This window comes from Mytilus californianus, unplaced genomic scaffold (genome assembly GCF_021869535.1).
Source record: "Mytilus californianus isolate M0D057914Y unplaced genomic scaffold, xbMytCali1.0.p SCAF_1, whole genome shotgun sequence".
NCBI lineage: Eukaryota > Metazoa > Mollusca > Bivalvia > Mytilida > Mytilidae > Mytilus > Mytilus californianus.
Window position 1 is genome coordinate 6437053 of NW_026262581.1, and position 25215 is coordinate 6462267.

The following is a 25215-nucleotide window of genomic DNA, read 5'->3' on the forward strand; positions in this document are numbered from 1 at the left end:
AAACGTTTAGGAATTGGGGGCCAAAAAGGGGCCAAAAATAAGCATTTTTCTAGTTTCCAGACAATTACTTGTGTTCAAGTGTATGGATCTCTCTGAAATTGTACTGCAAGGTACCATACCACAAAGGGAAGGCTGGGATTGATGATGGGGGTAATTGCCTCAATATTTTAGGAATTAGGGGCCGAAAAGGGGCAAAAAACAATCATTTTTCTAGTTTCAGGACAATAACTTGTGTGTAAGTGTATGGATCTTTCTGAAATTGTACTACAAGTTTCCATATCACAAAGGGAAAGCTGGGTTTGAGTTTGGGGGTAATTGCCCTAAACGTTTAGAAATTTGGGGCCAAAAAGGGGCCAAAAAACACATTTTTCTAGTTTCCAGACAATAACTTGTGTTCAAGTGTATGGATCTCTCTGAAATTGTACTGCAAGGTACCATACCACAAAGGGAAGGCTGGGATTGAGTTTGGGTGATGAATCATAAGGGGGTTCAAAAAATTTTGGGGGGCGGGATATTTTTTTTTCTTTTTTTTCTTTTTTTCATTTTTTTTTTTTTTAAATTTTCCATTTTAAGTTGGTTATTTCTGATTTATATTTAAAAGCAAATAATAATGATATGGTAGGAGATACACACCAATCAGGATGTGTAAATTATTATATAATAAGTATTGTGCAATAGCAAGAAATTTTCAATTGCACAGTATTGCACAATAGCAAGAAATCTTCAATTGCACGGTATTGCGCAATAGCAAGAAATCTTCAATTGCACAGTATTGTGCAATAGCAAGAAATATCCAATAGCACAATATTGCGCAATAGCAAGAAATTGTCAATTGTACAGTATTGCGCAATAGCAAGAAATATTTAATTGCACAGTATTGTGCAAAAGAAGATACTTCGTATAAATTGCTTATTTCTTGACCAATTTCAATGGGGTTTTATTCTTGAATTCTTGGGGTTCTTTAATATGCTGAATCTAACCGTGTATTTAGTTTTTGGATTTTGGGCCCCGTTTTTAAATTGGTCCACATTGAGGTCCAAAGGGTCCAAAATTAAACTTTGTTTGATTTTTATCAAAAATTGAATTATTGGGGTTCTTTGATATGCCAAATCTAACCGTGTATTTAGATTCTTAATTTTTGGTTCCGTTTTCAAATTGGTCTACATTAAGGTCCAAAGGGTCCAAAATTAAACTTAGTTTGATTTTAACAAAAAATGAATTCTAAGGGTTCTTTGATATGCTGAATCTAAACATGTATTTAGTTTTTTGATTATGGGCCCAGTTTTCAAGTTGGTCAAAATCAGGGTCCAAAATTAAACTTTGTTTAATTTCAACAAAAATTGAATATATGGGGTTCTTTGATATGCTGAATCTAACCATATATTTAGATTTTTGATTTTTGGGCCCCGTTATCAACTTTGTCCACATTGAGGTCAAAAGGGTCCAAAATTAAACTTTGTTTGATTTCATCAAAAATTGAATTCTTGGGGTTCTTTGATATGCTGAATCTAACCATGTATTTAGATTTTGGATATTGGACCATAATAGGTGAATGTACAATTTAAAATTTTTAAGTTCTTAGACCACATTCATTCTGTGTCAGAAACCTATGCTGTGTCAAATATTTAATCACAATCCAAATGCAAAGCTGTATCAAGCTTGAATGTTGTGTCCATACTTGCCCCAACTGTTCAGGGTTCGACCTCTGCGGTCGTATCAAGCTGCGCCCTGCGGAGCATTTTATTCAATGGTTGCTATGGAAACAAACTATTTGGTAAATTCCAAATTTTTAACGTTTTTGAATAGTTTGGGATTTTGTTTTTTAACAATGTAAAAACCCTAATTGTTTTTATTGATTAACTTAATTTCCATGTTACTTTAAATTCCCTTATTTTAAATTTTCAAAAGGGTCTTTTTTCACATATTCAGGCAAAATGTTGTTTTGATGGTTACCATGGCAACGGGCAATATACAGGGAAAATAAAGACAGAATTTTACTTATGTACCAAAGTTCTTATGATATAGGGCCAAAAAAAATACTTCTGTGACATGTCTTAGATATGCATTCCATAGTGGTCAGTTTTTGTAACAATTTCTAAGTTTAAAGACTTATAGTAACTTCATTTTGGTAATTTCTATATATAATTGACAAATTCTAAAATGTGTCATATTAGAATCTATTTGTTACCACCCTTATTTAAGAAATTGTGCTCAGTATTTAGAAATTATGCAGATAAATATGTTCCTTGCAGCAGAAGATGAATTTTTTAATTGTTATTCTAGAAATCAGATTTGACTGTTCATTTATAATATGAAGCAATATTTTTTAAAATAAAATTATATCTTTTCAAATGAAAGATGATATAGGAAAATTCTAAAACTCTATAAAAATTATTTTGGTATCTTTTAAGTTTTGGTGAAACAAATTCATTTATAATAAATATATGGAAACAAAAAATAATTTGCAGAACAGGATGCAACCCTCTGGCGCACCATGAAAAGTTGTAAGGTTGTAAGTCACTGGCGTAGATGGAATAAGCTCGTAAACTTGACCTGCTGCAAATCAAATCTTGCTTATGGAAGGCACATTTTTAGTTATAAATTATTGTTCATATGTCATTTGATAAGGTACATCTTATATATTCTATGTTTATTTTATGTTTTAAAAAAGAATTGCCTAAACATTTAGTCATTCATGGTTTATTGACATGGTCAAAATTTATATGGTTAGTGTATTGAAACTAATGATGTCAAATCAATGATATTTGGTATATAGTAGATTTATAGTATCCATTGTATTAAAAGCCCTAACATATTCAGTAAGTCATTGACTTCAAATTTGTCAGAGTTAAAATCAGGCAACATCAGATGCTCCAGAAAGTAAGCATGACTTGCTTCTAGTCAGACACCCTTGTGTTTCACACAATGGTATTATTCTGGAATGGAAGAAAGGAATATATGACAGGTGCACTGTTGTCATTCAGTATACATACATTATTACAATTGTTATTAGGTGGAAAATTTCGGATTGGTAATAAAGTTACCTTGAATGATTGAAAATAAAAATTGAAGGATGACTAGGAAGAACATAATGATTTTTAGTTCTGCTAGTCAACAGTAAAATCACAATATAGATCTAAAAATGGATCTTTCACTGAAAAAGTTGTTTCTGGATGATACTGTAAATTCAGAAATTATTGCATGCATTTAATCATTGCAATTCTTTCATTTTCAATTTTAATTTTTGAGATGATAAGAACAAGAGTGCACACGCTAAAATGTCTCATCTGCTTTACTGACCATTAATTTTATCTTGATAGTCCTAAATATGAAAGCTGTAATACCAGTATCACAAATATAAGTATTGTAAATATATTCTTAACATGATCCAAGAAAAGAAGGTCAAAGTCAGTTACACCTTACAATAATTCCATACACAAAATATAGTTGACCTATTGCCTATGGTTTCTTAGAAACAAACTTAAACAGGAAAAGTTAAAATGGAACAATGAACCATAAAAATTAGTTTAAGCCTTCAAGGTTAGATGATCCATGCCTGACAGACATTTACACCTTACAACCAACCTATGCATTAAATATAGACATATTTCTTTCAGTATCTAAGAAACAAATTTAACCAGAAAAACAACACTAACCCATGCCATGAAATTGAAGTCAAGGTCAATGATATTTGCCAGACAGACATGTTCGTCTTAAAATATTTTCATACACCAAATAAAGTTTACCTATTACATATAGTATGCGAAAAAAAAAGACCAAAAACTAAAACTTAACTAACTAATGAACCATGAAAAAGAGGTCAAGGTCAGATGACACCTTCCAGTTGGACAAAAAAAATCACAATAATTTCTTAATTTCCAGTAACTATGCATGCCTTGTTGTAATTTGATGATGTTTACATAGACTTTATACATGGTTACAAGGTAGAATTAACCTGATTGATTTTTAGATAACCCTTTCATGGAATCAAGAGATACAAGTTGTAAATATAAAGAAATATAATTGCATGTTGATTTTTCGTTGAAAGAAGTACATTTACAGTGCTGAATAAAAGACATTATACGGTATCCGTTTGTATCAAATCTGAACCTTATTTTGTTTCCATGGTTACCAAAAGCAGAATGAAACACTGAAGTGCTGAGTATAGACTTCAAACTCCATTTATCATATGTATTCAATACATTGATTTTCATGTGTTAGATGCTGATTGTGAATTATTTCAGCAATTTGAGGTCGGTTGCTAAGGCTTTTTATCTGTTGCTATGGTCAATTTACCATTTTAAGTAATTCTAAATTTTTTTAAAATATTTTCCAACAAATTATAGGTTTTATTGTGTGTTAAATTGCATTAATATAACACATATGCACAATCTTAATAATAAACACATTTTCTGATTTTGTCATTTTTAAGAAAATTGCCAATTTTGGTTCCCATGGTAACAAAAATTGCGAAAAAACCCAGATGTTTTTTAACAGTTTTCAATAATTCAATATATGAACTTTAAGCTGCAATCATGTTTTAAAAGAAAATCATCTGCCCATTTTTAATTTTATTTGATTTAAAATGTAACATTTCAGCCATTTTCAAAAAATGTGAAAAACAGATTTTTGCCACTTTTTAAAATAGTATTTTCGCTTTATAGGAAAAAAAATTTCAAAACCTATACATTAAAATATATAATTCAAATAATGTTTAATAATGTGGTAAAATTATTTTTTTTTAGCAATTCTCATAATCAGAAAATGTTTGCAACCAAAATAACATGGATTTTTCAATTTTTCATGGATGATTTCATCATCAATTCTCGAAAAAATGGATGCATGTTTCCATAGCAACCGTTCAACAAAATTAAAAAAAATAGCCTGCAATCATCATTTCAATCTTAGCTGTCCATTATATAAAAAAATAAAGAAGTTCTGAAACATACATGAATCACCCCCTGCCTGGTTCTTACAAATAGCTGTACTTAATTACAATCCAAATTCAGACCTGTATCAAGCTTGAATATTGTGTCCATTTTTGCCCCAACTGCTCAGGGTTGGATCTCTGCGGGAGTATCCAGCTGCGCTCAGCGAAGCAGTTTATTATTTATCAAATAAATAATCCAAAAAAAGATCATAACCGAACATTAACCCACAAAGAATAATAGTTTTCTTTGTAATGTGTGTGAAATTCAATTTATTTTGTTTAACTGATTGCAGTTAATTTAGTAGATTACCTCTATGTAGGTTACAGAAAATGTTAAAGTGTTTGAGTCTGTTTTAACCAAAGGAAGCTTACCTAATTGAGTTAAGACAAGGTATAGACAACAAAAACTTTTCTTCCTGAAAAAATAAGAGATTATAGTTTAGTTATAACATACTTCTTCATGATTTAAATGTATAGAACCATGAGAAACATTATTTCATCATTTATTTGGAATCCTTAAAATTAATTATTGTTCAGTAAATAAAGGGGCAATAACTCTAGCATGGTAAATATCATCTCTCCAAAACCAATTTAACTTGTATTTAGTATTCCAATAAATTGGTTTATAAATACAAGTAATGTATTCAAAGTACATTTTGTCGCATGAACTTATTTTCACAAATATGGTACATGTATTGTCAATGTATTTCATGGCATTTGAACAAACATCTTTAAATATTCATAAAAGCCTTTTTAGCTTTACAATTATAAAACAAAAGAGTATTCCTGTTTACAAAATAACAATGATTATTTAATTGTCTGCATTGTCTGCATTGTCTGATTTGGTTGAAAATTATACAACAAAGGAGTTCCATTTGCATGGCTTGGGTCATTATTTGTTATGTTACGACCTTTTATCCTTTAAAGATCACTGATGCTGTTTCAAAAGTTTCACAGACTTGTAGTTATAAATCAGGTGATGTTATTGCTAGGATTTTTACATGCATGTAAACTGCATATACCTTTCACAAAATATATGAAATAAACACACCACGAAAAAGATACATATACATTAGATCAAATTATTTTAATTTAGGTGTAAATCTTGGTATGTATCAATAGGGTACCATCAAAACACGAAAATAAAAACAATTACTGCAAGAAACTAGTTCAAACTACTCATATTTTTGTTTAAATAGACATTACATTTGTAACAATTTCAAGCAACCAACTGCCATCTGACCATTCCTCTTTGTTCCATACATATGAATATGTTCTCTCCATGTCACAAATTTTCCTGATATTTGAGCATATTTCTTCTGCACTACAACATGTCATGACCTATAATGGCAAATTGGATAAGCTTCTATACATTCAGATATTTATGTGTGTGCTGTGGATGTATTTATTTTGTATCATCATGGTTATTTATTTTTGTGGATTTGCTGGTCTGTATACAAGCCTATAGAAAATTTGTACTTAGTTGAACATTCTATTTTGTAGTTCACCTATATCCATGAAATCCATTTTGTATCCCACGAATAATAAGGCCATGTCAAATGAACTTTGTGGTTCTCAGACAGAAAAAGATTGTGTAAAAAATCTGTGTTGCAAATTTCACCGCTAGTCACAGACCAATAGCTCAAATGCATTTGGAAAACTCTGGGTTTTACCTCTATTTGTAAGAAATTTAGATTTCCAGTGAAGTCGAACGTTTGCAAAATGTCAAAAATGAAAATGCTTTTATCCATCTAAATTTCAAAATCTTTATTCATCTCTGCATCTATTTCCTTAAAATTTAATATAAATTCTGCATGTTATATATATATATATATATATATATATCTAAAAATAATTTTCAAAGTGCTATTAAATATATTGAAAAATCTTATATCTCTATGATAGATAAAAATAAATAACAACAAACCTTTGTTTCAAATGAGTCATGTTTACTGACATAATTTCCAAGACTTGCTTGTAGCTTAAACAAATTGCTGACACATTTCCCAGCATAAAGGTAACTGAAATTAGTCAGAAAATAATTCAACTTTAGTTTACCAAAATTAATAGGTATGGACATGCTGAAGAGCTGTCATCCAGTATCTATTATGGAAACATATTTTCAAAAGAATTTTTAAACTTGCAATTTAAAAGTAACTGTAATTGCTTTTGGTTTCAAAATCGACTTCCATTGATTTTCTTACCACTTTTATATCATGAAGTATATTATCAGATTATTACATGCCAATTTATATACGACCGCAAAAAAATTTTTGTGGTCGTATATTGGTATGACGTTGGCGTCGTCGTCCGGCGTAGTCGTCGTCCGGCGTCGTCCTCCGAAGACGCATTAGTTTTCTCACTCTAACTTTAGTTTAAGTGAATGGATCTCTATGAAATTTTACCATAAGGTTCAATACCACAAAAGGAAGGTGGGGATTGATTTAGGGGGTTATGGTACCAACAGTTAAGGAATTAGGGGCCAAAAAGGGGCCAAAAATAAGCATTTTCTAGATTCCAGACAATAACTGTGGAACGGTGTATGGATCTCTCTGAAATTATACTACAAGTTTCCATACCACAAAGGGATGGTTAGGATTTGCTTTGGGGGGTTATTGCTCAAACCGTTTAAGAATTAGGTGCAAAAAAGGGGGAAAAACAAGGTTGTCCTCATTAATGGACAAATACTTTAGTACAAAACATAATTTAAAGCAGTGTAAGGGAGATAAATCAAATACATCATTGAAATTATCTCCCTTACACTGCTTTTGAATTATGTATAAAGTAATGGTTAAAAGGAAGTAAATAAAGATGACTGGCGCCACCTAGATTTTACATCCAAGATAATAGGTAGAAGTAAATTTATTTTCTGCTGCCCTTGTAATTAGAAATCAAAATTGAAATAGTGAGAAATGAGTGTTGGCCATTGGTGTAGAAATAGCGAGAAATTTAGAGAAAACTCTCTGTGACGAGCAACATTTTCTGTGCCAAATTTAGCAAGGGGTGTTCTTCGTTTATACTATTTCGAAAATTCCGGAACCGTTGAGTACCCTTAAAAAATGCAATTTTTCTATCAAAAAAGCTGCGGCACCATATGTGTTTTGCAGTTTCAATTACACCCAAAGGTGTTGATAATTCAGAATTCGACATTTTTTTCTATGGATCTTTGATAGTGAAAACGCAGGACCAAAAAAGGCTACCATTGTCGCCTATGTAAATAATTACTTCCTTGTAACCTAAAGCGAAATAACGATTTCTGGCTCATCACTGTATTTTTTGAGATATTTTAGAAATTGGATCGGTAAATTAATAAGGTACTAAGTGATAAACTGTATCAGAAGAAAATTGCTGATCGCCAAGAAACTATAGTCTATATCAAATTTTTACTGTTTTTTTATTCTTCTGCCTAAGGGGTAGGGTTCATTAACCTACTGTAAGAACGAGACTTCTGTCAATGACTCTGTCTTTAATCATTTCTCCTCATCCTCGATAACATTGCATGTATTTATGCATATTTAAAAAAAGGGGGGCTTATTTTTGCTGACGTTAGCGAAATTTTTGTATTTTTAATGGCCAAAATGTGCCAAAATGCCCCTAAAATATTAAAATTAGGTAAAAAATCAAAGGCAATACATGTTTCTCCTTAGTATCGTCGAATTGAATATTCTGCACACGATTCATATAAAACACATAACAGCAATGATAAATTCTTAGTTTCAGCACTTTTATAGTCTATTTCATAAAATATTTTGACTTATGCAACGGTGTTCATATATTCGTGATAAAGACATATAATTTGGACACAGTTATCAAATCATCAGCCTAAGGTCTTTAATAGGCCTAAATCGAACTTCATTAATCAAACACCTCGTTTTAAACATAGCCAAACAGTCAAAATAAGCTGGCCAATGGCCCCAAGTCTGTAAAAAGCAACGTTTTCTGCAAAGGGGGGTACCTGTAAAGAAAGTCATTTTTAAAGGTGAAAAATTGTACCTTTAATCCAAAAATTTGAACTTTAGCAGCAGGAGTATATAGTTATCGACTAATGTAAAGATTGTCCGATTTTATTTCAATATATGTCAGTATAGGTTAAAAGGAAGTAAATAAAGATGACTGGCGCCACCTAGATTTTACATCCAAGATAATAGGTAGAAGTAAATTTATTTTCTGCTGCCCTTGTAATTAGAAATCAAAATTGAAATAGTGAGAAATGAGTGTTGGCCATTGGTGTAGAAATAGCGAGAAATTTAGAGAAAACTCTCTGTGACGAGCAACATTTTCTGTGCCAAATTTAGCAAGGGGTGTTCTTCGTTTATACTATTTCGAAAATTCCGGAACCGTTGAGTACCCTTAAAAAATGCAATTTTTCTATCAAAAAAGCTGCGGCACCATATGTGTTTTGCAGTTTCAATTACACCCAAAGGTGTTGATAATTCAGAATTCGACATTTTTTTCTATGGATCTTTGATAGTGAAAACGCAGGACCAAAAAAGGCTACCATTGTCGCCTATGTAAATAATTACTTCCTTGTAACCTAAAGCGAAATAACGATTTCTGGCGCATCACTGTATTTTTTGAGATATTTTAGAAATTGGATCGGTAAATTAATAAGGTACTAAGTGATAAACTGTATCAGAAGAAAATTGCTGATCGCCAAGAAACTATAGTCTATATCAAATTTTTACTGTTTTTTTATTCTTCTGCCTAAGGGGTAGGGTTCATTAACCTACTGTAAGAACGAGACTTCTGTCAATGACTCTGTCTTTAATCATTTCTCCTCATCCTCGATAACATTGCATGTATTTATGCATATTTAAAAAAAGGGGGGCTTATTTTTGCTGACGTTAGCGAAATTTTTGTATTTTTAATGGCCAAAATGTGCCAAAATGCCCCTAAAATATTAAAATTAGGTAAAAAATCAAAGGCAATACATGTTTCTCCTTAGTATCGTCGAATTGAATATTCTGCACACGATTCATATAAAACACATAACAGCAATGATAAATTCTTAGTTTCAGCACTTTTATAGTCTATTTCATAAAATATTTTGACTCTTATGCAACGGTGTTCATATATTCGTGATAAAGACATATAAGTTGGACACAGTTATCAAATCATCAGCCTAAAGTCTTTAATAGGCCTAAATCGAACTTCATTAATCAAACACCTCGTTTTAAACATAGCCAAACAGTCAAAATAAGCTGGCCAATGGCCCCAAGTCTGTAAAAAGCAACGTTTTCTGCAAAGGGGGGTACCTGTAAAGAAAGTCATTTTTAAAGTTGAAAAATTGTACCTTTAATCCAAAAATTTGAACTTTAGCAGCAGGAGTATATAGTTATCGACTAATGTAAAGATTGTCCGATTTTATTTCAATATATGTCAGTATAGGTTAAAAGGAAGTAAATAAAGATGACTGGCGCCACCTAGATTTTACATCCAAGATAATAGGTAGAAGTAAATTTATTTTCTGCTGCCCTTGTAATTAGAAATCAAAATTGAAATAGTGAGAAATGAGTGTTGGCCATTGGTGTAGAAATAGCGAGAAATTTAGAGAAAACTCTCTGTGACGAGCAACATTTTCTGTGCCAAATTTAGCAAGGGGTGTTCTTCGTTTATACTATTTCGAAAATTCCAGAACCGTTGAGTACCCTTAAAAAATGCAATTTTTCTATCAAAAAAGCTGCGGCACCATATGTGTTTTGCAGTTTCAATTACACCCAAAGGTGTTGATAATTCAGAATTCGACATTTTTTTCTATGGATCTTTGATAGTGAAAACGCAGGACCAAAAAAGGCTACCATTGTCGCCTATGTAAATAATTACTTCCTTGTAACCTAAAGCGAAATAACGATTTCTGGCGCATCACTGTATTTTTTGAGATATTTTAGAAATTGGATCGGTAAATTAATAAGGTACTAAGTGATAAACTGTATCAGAAGAAAATTGCTGATCGCCAAGAAACTATAGTCTATATCAAATTTTTACTGTTTTTTTATTCTTCTGCCTAAGGGGTAGGGTTCATTAACCTACTGTAAGAACGAGACTTCTGTCAATGACTCTGTCTTTAATCATTTCTCCTCATCCTCGATAACATTGCATGTATTTATGCATATTTAAAAAAAGGGGGGCTTATTTTTGCTGACGTTAGCGAAATTTTTGTATTTTTAATGGCCAAAATGTGCCAAAATGCCCCTAAAATATTAAAATTAGGTAAAAAATCAAAGGCAATACATGTTTCTCCTTAGTATCGTCGAATTGAATATTCTGCACACGATTCATATAAAACACATAACAGCAATGATAAATTCTTAGTTTCAGCACTTTTATAGTCTATTTCATAAAATATTTTGACTCTTATGCAACGGTGTTCATATATTCGTGATAAAGACATATAAGTTGGACACAGTTATCAAATCATCAGCCTAAAGTCTTTAATAGGCCTAAATCGAACTTCATTAATCAAACACCTCGTTTTAAACATAGCCAAACAGTCAAAATAAGCTGGCCAATGGCCCCAAGTCTGTAAAAAAGCAACGTTTTCTGCAAAGGGGGGTACCTGTAAAGAAAGTCATTTTTAAAGGTGAAAAATTGTACCTTTAATCCAAAAATTTGAACTTTAGCAGCAGGAAGATATAGTTATCGACTAATGTAAAGATTGTCCGATTTTATTTCAATATATGTCAGTATAGGTTAAAAGGAAGTAAATAAAGATGACTGGCGCCACCTAGATTTTACATCCAAGATAATAGGTAGAAGTAAATTTATTTTCTGCTGCCCTTGTAATTAGAAATCAAAATTGAAATAGTGAGAAATGAGTGTTGGCCATTGGTGTAGAAATAGCGAGAAATTTAGAGAAAACTCTCTGTGACGAGCAACATTTTCTGTGCCAAATTTAGCAAGGGGTGTTCTTCGTTTATACTATTTCGAAAATTCCGGAACCGTTGAGTACCCTTAAAAAATGCAATTTTTCTATCAAAAAAGCTGCGGCACCATATGTGTTTTGCAGTTTCAATTACACCCAAAGGTGTTGATAATTCAGAATTCGACATTTTTTTCTATGGATCTTTGATAGTGAAAACGCAGGACCAAAAAAGGCTACCATTGTCGCCTATGTAAATAATTACTTCCTTGTAACCTAAAGCGAAATAACGATTTCTGGCGCATCACTGTATTTTTTGAGATATTTTAGAAATTGGATCGGTAAATTAATAAGGTACTAAGTGATAAACTGTATCAGAAGAAAATTGCTGATCGCCAAGAAACTATAGTCTATATCAAATTTTTACTGTTTTTTTATTCTTCTGCCTAAGGGGTAGGGTTCATTAACCTACTGTAAGAACGAGACTTCTGTCAATGACTCTGTCTTTAATCATTTCTCCTCATCCTCGATAACATTGCATGTATTTATGCATATTTAAAAAAAGGGGGGCTTATTTTTGCTGACGTTAGCGAAATTTTTGTATTTTTAATGGCCAAAATGTGCCAAAATGCCCCTAAAATATTAAAATTAGGTAAAAAATCAAAGGCAATACATGTTTCTCCTTAGTATCGTCGAATTGAATATTCTGCACACGATTCATATAAAACACATAACAGCAATGATAAATTCTTAGTTTCAGCACTTTTATAGTCTATTTCATAAAATATTTTGACTCTTATGCAACGGTGTTCATATATTCGTGATAAAGACATATAAGTTGGACACAGTTATCAAATCATCAGCCTAAAGTCTTTAATAGGCCTAAATCGAACTTCATTAATCAAACACCTCGTTTTAAACATAGCCAAACAGTCAAAATAAGCTGGCCAATGGCCCCAAGTCTGTAAAAAGCAACGTTTTCTGCAAAGGGGGGTACCTGTAAAGAAAGTCATTTTTAAAGTTGAAAAATTGTACCTTTAATCCAAAAATTTGAACTTTAGCAGCAGGAGTATATAGTTATCGACTAATGTAAAGATTGTCCGATTTTATTTCAATATATGTCAGTATAGGTTAAAAGGAAGTAAATAAAGATGACTGGCGCCACCTAGATTTTACATCCAAGATAATAGGTAGAAGTAAATTTATTTTCTGCTGCCCTTGTAATTAGAAATCAAAATTGAAATAGTGAGAAATGAGTGTTGGCCATTGGTGTAGAAATAGCGAGAAATTTAGAGAAAACTCTCTGTGACGAGCAACATTTTCTGTGCCAAATTTAGCAAGGGGTGTTCTTCGTTTATACTATTTCGAAAATTCCGGAACCGTTGAGTACCCTTAAAAAATGCAATTTTTCTATCAAAAAAGCTGCGGCACCATATGTGTTTTGCAGTTTCAATTACACCCAAAGGTGTTGATAATTCAGAATTCGACATTTTTTTCTATGGATCTTTGATAGTGAAAACGCAGGACCAAAAAAGGCTACCATTGTCGCCTATGTAAATAATTACTTCCTTGTAACCTAAAGCGAAATAACGATTTCTGGCGCATCACTGTATTTTTTGAGATATTTTAGAAATTGGATCGGTAAATTAATAAGGTACTAAGTGATAAACTGTATCAGAAGAAAATTGCTGATCGCCAAGAAACTATAGTCTATATCAAATTTTTACTGTTTTTTTATTCTTCTGCCTAAGGGGTAGGGTTCATTAACCTACTGTAAGAACGAGACTTCTGTCAATGACTCTGTCTTTAATCATTTCTCCTCATCCTCGATAACATTGCATGTATTTATGCATATTTAAAAAAAGGGGGGCTTATTTTTGCTGACGTTAGCGAAATTTTTGTATTTTTAATGGCCAAAATGTGCCAAAATGCCCCTAAAATATTAAAATTAGGTAAAAAATCAAAGGCAATACATGTTTCTCCTTAGTATCGTCGAATTGAATATTCTGCACACGATTCATATAAAACACATAACAGCAATGATAAATTCTTAGTTTCAGCACTTTTATAGTCTATTTCATAAAATATTTTGACTTATGCAACGGTGTTCATATATTCGTGATAAAGACATATAAGTTGGACACAGTTATCAAATCATCAGCCTAAGGTCTTTAATAGGCCTAAATCGAACTTCATTAATCAAACACCTCGTTTTAAACATAGCCAAACAGTCAAAATAAGCTGGCCAATGGCCCCAAGTCTGTAAAAAGCAACGTTTTCTGCAAAGGGGGGTACCTGTAAAGAAAGTCATTTTTAAAGGTGAAAAATTGTACCTTTAATCCAAAAATTTGAACTTTAGCAGCAGGAGTATATAGTTATCGACTAATGTAAAGATTGTCCGATTTTATTTCAATATATGTCAGTATAAGTTAAAAGGAAGTAAATAAAGATGACTGGCGCCACCTAGATTTTACATCCAAGATAATAGGTAGAAGTAAATTTATTTTCTGCTGCCCTTGTAATTAGAAATCAAAATTGAAATAGTGAGAAATGAGTGTTGGCCATTGGTGTAGAAATAGCGAGAAATTTAGAGAAAACTCTCTGTGACGAGCAACATTTTCTGTGCCAAATTTAGCAAGGGGTGTTCTTCGTTTATACTATTTCGAAAATTCCGGAACCGTTGAGTACCCTTAAAAAATGCAATTTTTCTATCAAAAAAGCTGCGGCACCATATGTGTTTTGCAGTTTCAATTACACCCAAAGGTGTTGATAATTCAGAATTCGACATTTTTTTCTATGGATCTTTGATAGTGAAAACGCAGGACCAAAAAAGGCTACCATTGTCGCCTATGTAAATAATTACTTCCTTGTAACCTAAAGCGAAATAACGATTTCTGGCGCATCACTGTATTTTTTGAGATATTTTAGAAATTGGATCGGTAAATTAATAAGGTACTAAGTGATAAACTGTATCAGAAGAAAATTGCTGATCGCCAAGAAACTATAGTCTATATCAAATTTTTACTGTTTTTTTATTCTTCTGCCTAAGGGGTAGGGTTCATTAACCTACTGTAAGAACGAGACTTCTGTCAATGACTCTGTCTTTAATCATTTCTCCTCATCCTCGATAACATTGCATGTATTTATGCATATTTAAAAAAAGGGGGGCTTATTTTTGCTGACGTTAGCGAAATTTTTGTATTTTTAATGGCCAAAATGTGCCAAAATGCCCCTAAAATATTAAAATTAGGTAAAAAATCAAAGGCAATACATGTTTCTCCTTAGTATCGTCGAATTGAATATTCTGCACACGATTCATATAAAACACATAACAGCAATGATAAATTCTTAGTTTCAGCACTTTTATAGTCTATTTCATAAAATATTTTGACTCTTATGCAACGGTGTTCATATATTCGTGATAAAGACATATAAGTTGGACACAGTTATCAAATCATCAGCCTAAAGTCTTTAATAGGCCTAAATCGAACTTCATTAATCAAACACCTCGTTTTAAACATAGCCAAACAGTCAAAATAAGCTGGCCAATGGCCCCAAGTCTGTAAAAAAGCAACGTTTTCTGCAAAGGGGGGTACCTGTAAAGAAAGTCATTTTTAAAGGTGAAAAATTGTACCTTTAATCCAAAAATTTGAACTTTAGCAGCAGGAAGATATAGTTATCGACTAATGTAAAGATTGTCCGATTTTATTTCAATATATGTCAGTATAGGTTAAAAGGAAGTAAATAAAGATGACTGGCGCCACCTAGATTTTACATCCAAGATAATAGGTAGAAGTAAATTTATTTTCTGCTGCCCTTGTAATTAGAAATCAAAATTGAAATAGTGAGAAATGAGTGTTGGCCATTGGTGTAGAAATAGCGAGAAATTTAGAGAAAACTCTCTGTGACGAGCAACATTTTCTGTGCCAAATTTAGCAAGGGGTGTTCTTCGTTTATACTATTTCGAAAATTCCGGAACCGTTGAGTACCCTTAAAAAATGCAATTTTTCTATCAAAAAAGCTGCGGCACCATATGTGTTTTGCAGTTTCAATTACACCCAAAGGTGTTGATAATTCAGAATTCGACATTTTTTTCTATGGATCTTTGATAGTGAAAACGCAGGACCAAAAAAGGCTACCATTGTCGCCTATGTAAATAATTACTTCCTTGTAACCTAAAGCGAAATAACGATTTCTGGCGCATCACTGTATTTTTTGAGATATTTTAGAAATTGGATCGGTAAATTAATAAGGTACTAAGTGATAAACTGTATCAGAAGAAAATTGCTGATCGCCAAGAAACTATAGTCTATATCAAATTTTTACTGTTTTTTTATTCTTCTGCCTAAGGGGTAGGGTTCATTAACCTACTGTAAGAACGAGACTTCTGTCAATGACTCTGTCTTTAATCATTTCTCCTCATCCTCGATAACATTGCATGTATTTATGCATATTTAAAAAAAGGGGGGCTTATTTTTGCTGACGTTAGCGAAATTTTTGTATTTTTAATGGCCAAAATGTGCCAAAATGCCCCTAAAATATTAAAATTAGGTAAAAAATCAAAGGCAATACATGTTTCTCCTTAGTATCGTCGAATTGAATATTCTGCACACGATTCATATAAAACACATAACAGCAATGATAAATTCTTAGTTTCAGCACTTTTATAGTCTATTTCATAAAATATTTTGACTCTTATGCAACGGTGTTCATATATTCGTGATAAAGACATATAAGTTGGACACAGTTATCAAATCATCAGCCTAAAGTCTTTAATAGGCCTAAATCGAACTTCATTAATCAAACACCTCGTTTTAAACATAGCCAAACAGTCAAAATAAGCTGGCCAATGGCCCCAAGTCTGTAAAAAGCAACGTTTTCTGCAAAGGGGGGTACCTGTAAAGAAAGTCATTTTTAAAGTTGAAAAATTGTACCTTTAATCCAAAAATTTGAACTTTAGCAGCAGGAGTATATAGTTATCGACTAATGTAAAGATTGTCCGATTTTATTTCAATATATGTCAGTATAGGTTAAAAGGAAGTAAATAAAGATGACTGGCGCCACCTAGATTTTACATCCAAGATAATAGGTAGAAGTAAATTTATTTTCTGCTGCCCTTGTAATTAGAAATCAAAATTGAAATAGTGAGAAATGAGTGTTGGCCATTGGTGTAGAAATAGCGAGAAATTTAGAGAAAACTCTCTGTGACGAGCAACATTTTCTGTGCCAAATTTAGCAAGGGGTGTTCTTCGTTTATACTATTTCGAAAATTCCGGAACCGTTGAGTACCCTTAAAAAATGCAATTTTTCTATCAAAAAAGCTGCGGCACCATATGTGTTTTGCAGTTTCAATTACACCCAAAGGTGTTGATAATTCAGAATTCGACATTTTTTTCTATGGATCTTTGATAGTGAAAACGCAGGACCAAAAAAGGCTACCATTGTCGCCTATGTAAATAATTACTTCCTTGTAACCTAAAGCGAAATAACGATTTCTGGCGCATCACTGTATTTTTTGAGATATTTTAGAAATTGGATCGGTAAATTAATAAGGTACTAAGTGATAAACTGTATCAGAAGAAAATTGCTGATCGCCAAGAAACTATAGTCTATATCAAATTTTTACTGTTTTTTTATTCTTCTGCCTAAGGGGTAGGGTTCATTAACCTACTGTAAGAACGAGACTTCTGTCAATGACTCTGTCTTTAATCATTTCTCCTCATCCTCGATAACATTGCATGTATTTATGCATATTTAAAAAAAGGGGGGCTTATTTTTGCTGACGTTAGCGAAATTTTTGTATTTTTAATGGCCAAAATGTGCCAAAATGCCCCTAAAATATTAAAATTAGGTAAAAAATCAAAGGCAATACATGTTTCTCCTTAGTATCGTCGAATTGAATATTCTGCACACGATTCATATAAAACACATAACAGCAATGATAAATTCTTAGTTTCAGCACTTTTATAGTCTATTTCATAAAATATTTTGACTTATGCAACGGTGTTCATATATTCGTGATAAAGACATATAAGTTGGACACAGTTATCAAATCATCAGCCTAAGGTCTTTAATAGGCCTAAATCGAACTTCATTAATCAAACACCTCGTTTTAAACATAGCCAAACAGTCAAAATAAGCTGGCCAATGGCCCCAAGTCTGTAAAAAGCAACGTTTTCTGCAAAGGGGGGTACCTGTAAAGAAAGTCATTTTTAAAGGTGAAAAATTGTACCTTTAATCCAAAAATTTGAACTTTAGCAGCAGGAGTATATAGTTATCGACTAATGTAAAGATTGTCCGATTTTATTTCAATATATGTCAGTATAAGTTAAAAGGAAGTAAATAAAGATGACTGGCGCCACCTAGATTTTACATCCAAGATAATAGGTAGAAGTAAATTTATTTTCTGCTGCCCTTGTAATTAGAAATCAAAATTGAAATAGTGAGAAATGAGTGTTGGCCATTGGTGTAGAAATAGCGAGAAATTTAGAGAAAACTCTCTGTGACGAGCAACATTTTCTGTGCCAAATTTAGCAAGGGGTGTTCTTCGTTTATACTATTTCGAAAATTCCGGAACCGTTGAGTACCCTTAAAAAATGCAATTTTTCTATCAAAAAAGCTGCGGCACCATATGTGTTTTGCAGTTTCAATTACACCCAAAGGTGTTGATAATTCAGAATTCGACATTTTTTTCTATGGATCTTTGATAGTGAAAACGCAGGACCAAAAAAGGCTACCATTGTCGCCTATGTAAATAATTACTTCCTTGTAACCTAAAGCGAAATAACGATTTCTGGCGCATCACTGTATTTTTTGAGATATTTTAGAAATTGGATCGGTAAATTAATAAGGTACTAAGTGATAAACTGTATCAGAAGAAAATTGCTGATCGCCAAGAAACTATAGTCTATATCAAATTTTTACTGTTTTTTTATTCTTCTGCCTAAGGGGTAGGGTTCATTAACCTACTGTAAGAACGAGACTTCTGTCAATGACTCTGTCTTTAATCATTTCTCCTCATCCTCGATAACATTGCATGTATTTATGCATATTTAAAAAAAGGGGGGCTTATTTTTGCTGACGTTAGCGAAATTTTTGTATTTTTAATGGCCAAAATGTGCCAAAATGCCCCTAAAATATTAAAATTAGGTAAAAAATCAAAGGCAATACATGTTTCTCCTTAGTATCGTCGAATTGAATATTCTGCACACGATTCATATAAAACACATAACAGCAATGATAAATTCTTAGTTTCAGCACTTTTATAGTCTATTTCATAAAATATTTTGACTCTTATGCAACGGTGTTCATATATTCGTGATAAAGACATATAAGTTGGACACAGTTATCAAATCATCAGCCTAAAGTCTTTAATAGGCCTAAATCGAACTTCATTAATCAAACACCTCGTTTTAAACATAGCCAAACAGTCAAAATAAGCTGGCCAATGGCCCCAAGTCTGTAAAAAGCAACGTTTTCTGCAAAGGGGGGTACCTGTAAAGAAAGTCATTTTTAAAGTTGAAAAATTGTACCTTTAATCCAAAAATTTGAACTTTAGCAGCAGGAGTATATAGTTATCGACTAATGTAAAGATTGTCCGATTTTATTTCAATATATGTCAGTATAGGTTAAAAGGAAGTAAATAAAGATGACTGGCGCCACCTAGATTTTACATCCAAGATAATAGGTAGAAGTAAATTTATTTTCTGCTGCCCTTGTAATTAGAAATCAAAATTGAAATAGTGAGAAATGAGTGTTGGCCATTGGTGTAGAAATAGCGAGAAATTTAGAGAAAACTCTCTGTGACGAGCAACATTTTCTGTGCCAAATTTAGCAAGGGGTGTTCTTCGTTTATACTATTTCGAAAATTCCGGAACCGTTGAGTACCCTTAAAAAATGCAATTTTTCTATCAAAAAAGCTGCGGCACCATATGTGTTTTGCAGTTTCAATTACACCCAAAGGTGTTGATAATTCAGAATTCGACATTTTTTTCTATGGATCTTTGATAGTGAAAACGCAGGACCAAAAAAGGCTACCATTGTCGCCTATGTAAATAATTACTTCCTTGTAACCTAAAGCGAAATAACGATTTCTGGCGCATCACTGTATTTTTTGAGATATTTTAGAAATTGGATCGGTAAATTAATAAGGTACTAAGTGATAAACTGTATCAGAAGAAAATTGCTGATCGCCAAGAAACTATAGTCTATATCAAATTTTTACTGTTTTTTTATTCTTCTGCCTAAGGGGTAGGGTTCATTAACCTACTGTAAGAACGAGACTTCTGTCAATGACTCTGTCTTTAATCATTTCTCCTCATCCTCGATAACATTGCATGTATTTATGCATATTTAAAAAAAGGGGGGCTTATTTTTGCTGACGTTAGCGAAATTTTTGTATTTTTAATGGCCAAAATGTGCCAAAATGCCCCTAAAATATTAAAATTAGGTAAAAAATCAAAGGCAATACATGTTTCTCCTTAGTATCGTCGAATTGAATATTCTGCACACGATTCATATAAAACACATAACAGCAATGATAAATTCTTAGTTTCAGCACTTTTATAGTCTATTTCATAAAATATTTTGACTCTTATGCAACGGTGTTCATATATTCGTGATAAAGACATATAAGTTGGACACAGTTATCAAATCATCAGCCTAAAGTCTTTAATAGGCCTAAATCGAACTTCATTAATCAAACACCTCGTTTTAAACATAGCCAAACAGTCAAAATAAGCTGGCCAATGGCCCCAAGTCTGTAAAAAGCAACGTTTTCTGCAAAGGGGGGTACCTGTAAAGAAAGTCATTTTTAAAGTTGAAAAATTGTACCTTTAATCCAAAAATTTGAACTTTAGCAGCAGGAGTATATAGTTATCGACTAATGTAAAGATTGTCCGATTTTATTTCAATATATGTCAGTATAGGTTAAAAGGAAGTAAATAAAGATGACTGGCGCCACCTAGATTTTACATCCAAGATAATAGGTAGAAGTAAATTTATTTTCTGCTGCCCTTGTAATTAGAAATCAAAATTGAAATAGTGAGAAATGAGTGTTGGCCATTGGTGTAGAAATAGCGAGAAATTTAGAGAAAACTCTCTGTGACGAGCAACATTTTCTGTGCCAAATTTAGCAAGGGGTGTTCTTCGTTTATACTATTTCGAAAATTCCAGAACCGTTGAGTACCCTTAAAAAATGCAATTTTTCTATCAAAAAAGCTGCGGCACCATATGTGTTTTGCAGTTTCAATTACACCCAAAGGTGTTGATAATTCAGAATTCGACATTTTTTTCTATGGATCTTTGATAGTGAAAACGCAGGACCAAAAAAGGCTACCATTGTCGCCTATGTAAATAATTACTTCCTTGTAACCTAAAGGTTAATGCACAATTAAGATAATTTAAAACAGTGTAAGGGAGGTAATCCAAATACAACGTTTTGGTTACTTCCCTTACACTGCTTTTAAATTATGTTTAAAGAAATGCATATTTATAAAGGAAGCCCAGTATGGCTCATTAGATTTGTAAAATCTTTGACCACATTTATTTATTTGTTATGCCGAATCTAACCGTGTATTAAGATTTTTAATTTTGGGTCCAGTTTTCAAATTGGTCTACATTAAGGTCCAAAGGGTCCAAAATTAAACTTTGTTTGATTTTAACAAAAATTGAATATATGGGGTTCTTTGATATGCAGAATCTAAACATGTATTTAGATTTTTGATTTTTTGCCCAGTTTTCAAGTTGGTCCAAATTGGGGTCCAAAATTAAACTTTGTTTGATTTCAACAAAAATTGAATATATGGGGTTCTTTGATATGCTGCATCTAACCATGTATTTAGATTTTTTATTTGTGGACCCCGCTATCAAATTGGTTCATATTGAGGTCAAAAGGGTCCAAAATTAAACTTTGTTTGATTTCATCAAAAATTGAATTATTGGGGTTCTTTGATATGCCAAATCTAACCGTGTATTTAGATTTTTAATTTTGGGTCCTGTTTTTTAAATTTGTCTACATTAAGGTCCAAAGGGTCCAAAATTAAACTTAGTTTGATTTTAACAAAAAATGAATTCTTGGGGTTCTTTGATATGCTGAATCTAAACATGTGTTTAGATTTTTAATTATTGGCCCAGTTTTCAAGTTGGTCCAAGTTGGGGTCCAAAAGTAAACTTTGTTTGATTTCAACAAAAATTGAATATATGGGGTTCTTTGATATGCTGAATCTAAACATGTATTTAGATTTTAGATTTTTGGCCCAGTTTTCAAGTTGGTCCAAATTGGGGTCCAAAATTAAACTTTGTTTGATTTCAACAAAAATTGAATATATACGGGGTTCTTTGATATGCTGAATCTTACCATGTATTTAGATTTTTTATTTGTGGGCCCGCTATCAAATTGGTTCATATTGAGGTCAAAAGGGTTCAAAATTAAACTTTGTTTGATTTCATCAAAAATTTAATTATTGGGGTTCTTTGATATGCCAAATCTAACCGTGTATTTAGATTTTTAATTGTGGGTCCCGTTTTTTGAATTGGTCTACATTAAGGTCCAAAGGGTCCAAAATTAAACTTAGTTTGATATTAACAAAAATTGAATTTTTGGGGTTCTTTGATATGCTGAATCTAAACATGTGTTTAGATTTTTGATTATGGGACCAGTTTTCAAGTTGGTCCAAGTTGGGGTCCAAAATTAAACTTTGTTTGATTTTAACAAAAATTGAATATATGGGGTTCTTTGATATGCTGAATCTAAACATGTATTTAGATTTTAGATTTTTGGCCCAGTTTTCAAGTTGGTCCAAATTGGGGTCCAAAATTAAAATTTGTTTGATTTCAACAAAAATTGAATATATGGGGTTCTATGATATGCTGAATCTTACCATGTATTTAGATTTTTTATTTGTGGGCCCGCTATCAAATTGGTTCATATTGAGGTCAAAAGGGTCCAAAATTAAACTTTGTTTGATTTCATCAAAAATTTAATTATTGGGGTTCTTTGATATTCCAAATCTAACCGTGTTTTTAGATTTTTAATTTTGGGTCCCATTTTTTTTAATTGGTCTACATTAAGGTCCAAAGGGTCCAAAATTAAACTTAGTTTGATTTTAACAAAAATTGAATTCTTGGGGTTCTTTGATATGCTGAATCTAAACATGTGTTTAGATTTTTGATTATGGGACCAGTTTTCAAGTTTGTCCAAGTTGGGGTCCAAAATTAAACTTTGTTTGATTTCAACAAAAATTGAATATATGGGGTTCTTTGATATGCTGAATCTAACCATGTATTTTGATTTTGGACATTGGACCATAATAGGTAAATTAAAAAAATTGAAGTTCTTAGACCACATTTTTTCTGTGTCAGAAACCTATGCTGTGTCAAATATTTAATCACAATCCAAATTCAGAGCTGTATCAAGCTTGAATGTTGTGTCCATACTTGCCCCAACTGTTCAGGGTTCGACCTCTGCGGTCGTATCAAGCTGCGCCCAGCGAAGCATTTTATTCATATCAGATGTATTATCAGCCCAAGGTTCAATATCAGCCCAAGAGTCAAAAATATCATACCAGCAAAATCATCTGTAAATTTTTTACTTTTTGAACTTCTACATGAGAACCACTTAGCTTAAAAGGATTAATATATTAAACTGTTATTTTTCTCCAATATTGAAGCATATGATAAAATGATCATAACATGGCATTATTCATATCAGGTGTATTATCAGTCCAAGAGCCGAAAATAGCATACCAGCAAAATCATACCATAAATGTAAGAAAATGTTTGATTCCCATGTTTACAGTTTACATTACAATGGAATTTGCTTCCAATTGATAGTAATATAAAGCTTAAAGCACTCACAGTAATGATGATACTGAAATTTGATGGCTTTAGGCCATAATTACTTAGTACTAATGATTGTCAGGTACATCTTAGAGAACAAATTTAATTGGAATGAATGTTTAATTTATGCAGATCAGAAAATAGAATGGTAATAAAATGTGATATAACTGGTTATAATGGACTGTTGGACTATTCTAAGTAATGATGTCATAAATTATTGAATAAACTACTTACCTTTTCCCAGATTTTGACAAGTTAAACAACAAAATCCAACATTTTGTGTATTTAAGACTAAGGGAGATAATTTTCTTGAGGAAAGGTTCCAAGTTGTTTTCACCTGCCATATCTGTCAGAGAATGTAATACAATACACGCCTTCTCATCTATGTCAATATCAGGAAAATATAATGTCCCATCAAACATACTGTAGTTTCTTTCTATCACTATAAGGTTGTATCTTTAAAAAATGTATACATTCTTAATTCTATGGTGTCACACATGCAGTGGCGGATCCAGGGGGCCCCGGAACCCCCCTTTTTTGGAAGATCAATGCATTTGAATGGGGACAAATATTTGGAACCCCCCCTTTTAAAAATGTCTGGATCCCCCCCTGCACATGTGACAGAACCAGAAGTCATATCATGAGTACACGTGATCAGATATATCTGGAGCAGCAGTTTTATATTTGAATAAATTGGGTTATTAACCTCAACTGTGCGGTATAATCTTGAATTTTAGTACATTTTCAGCTAGGTCTTCAGGACAGAAGGGTTTTACTGACAAAAGTGCACTAGTGCAATAATCTAAATTTTGAGAAAACCTATTAAGTTCATGTAATAAAAGTTTTTGGGAAAACATATAGCAGCCCTCATTTATTTACTTATCTATTAATCCAAACTTACTCTTTTGCTTCCCTTCCTCCCCTTTTTCCCATTGTAGGTTTTCCCCTGTACTAATATGCCTTAATTGTCTCTGCTGTTTGTGTGTGTTTGTGACTGTTTAACAAAAAGGAGTCTCAACCAAATCCTGAACTGAATTGAGTTACTAGTCCAGAGTCTGGTGAGGAAACCTTGGATATGCAATCAAGGCTTGAATAAATACCAAAAAACAGGTTTGGGCCAAGTAATCCACAGTTTAATTATAAATTCCAATTAGATGCAAACATATAATTGGCAAAATATAGGCGAAAGACAAAAATACATAGATCAGCAAAACTGTTGTTCTCCAAAATTTTGTCCCAAACCTGTATAGAAGTAGTGTGTTAGGTGTGTTAAGAGGTTGTGAAAGCCGCAGTAAAAGCTTGCATTACCTGATGACGGTATGATAGAGATGGGTCTATATATGCCTTGTATGCATCGCTACGCCAGTCGCCTTGAGCTTGTATGACCTCACTAGGGAGGCCACATTCCAAAGCAAAGGAAGCCCCACCCCTGCGAAAACTATGACCAGAATATTGGTTGCAATCAAAACCTAAGTGCTGCAAAGCCCACCTTAAGCGACTTAAAAAGGCTGGATATGTCAGTGGTGTTACTAAATTTTTTGGTAAATAGATAAACGCAGGGGAAGGGGTTGTGGTCTTAGGGACCAGA

At 32.4% G+C, this 25215-nt stretch overlaps 1 protein-coding gene across 2 annotated transcripts in view; it reads right to left on the reverse strand.

Annotated features, from left to right (window-relative positions):
* LOC127737261 (uncharacterized) overlaps positions 1-25215 on the reverse strand; it is a 49787-nt gene that overhangs the window by 14686 nt on the left and 9886 nt on the right. For both annotated transcript variants that reach the window (XM_052247913.1, XM_052247848.1), the window contains exons 7-10: positions 23862-24083; positions 6858-6951; positions 6137-6271; positions 5303-5346 (exon numbers count right to left, since the gene is read on the reverse strand). In XM_052247913.1, the coding sequence (XP_052103873.1) occupies positions 5303-5346; positions 6137-6271; positions 6858-6951; positions 23862-24083 (495 nt within the window). The remainder of the gene's footprint in view (positions 1-5302; positions 5347-6136; positions 6272-6857; positions 6952-23861; positions 24084-25215) is intronic.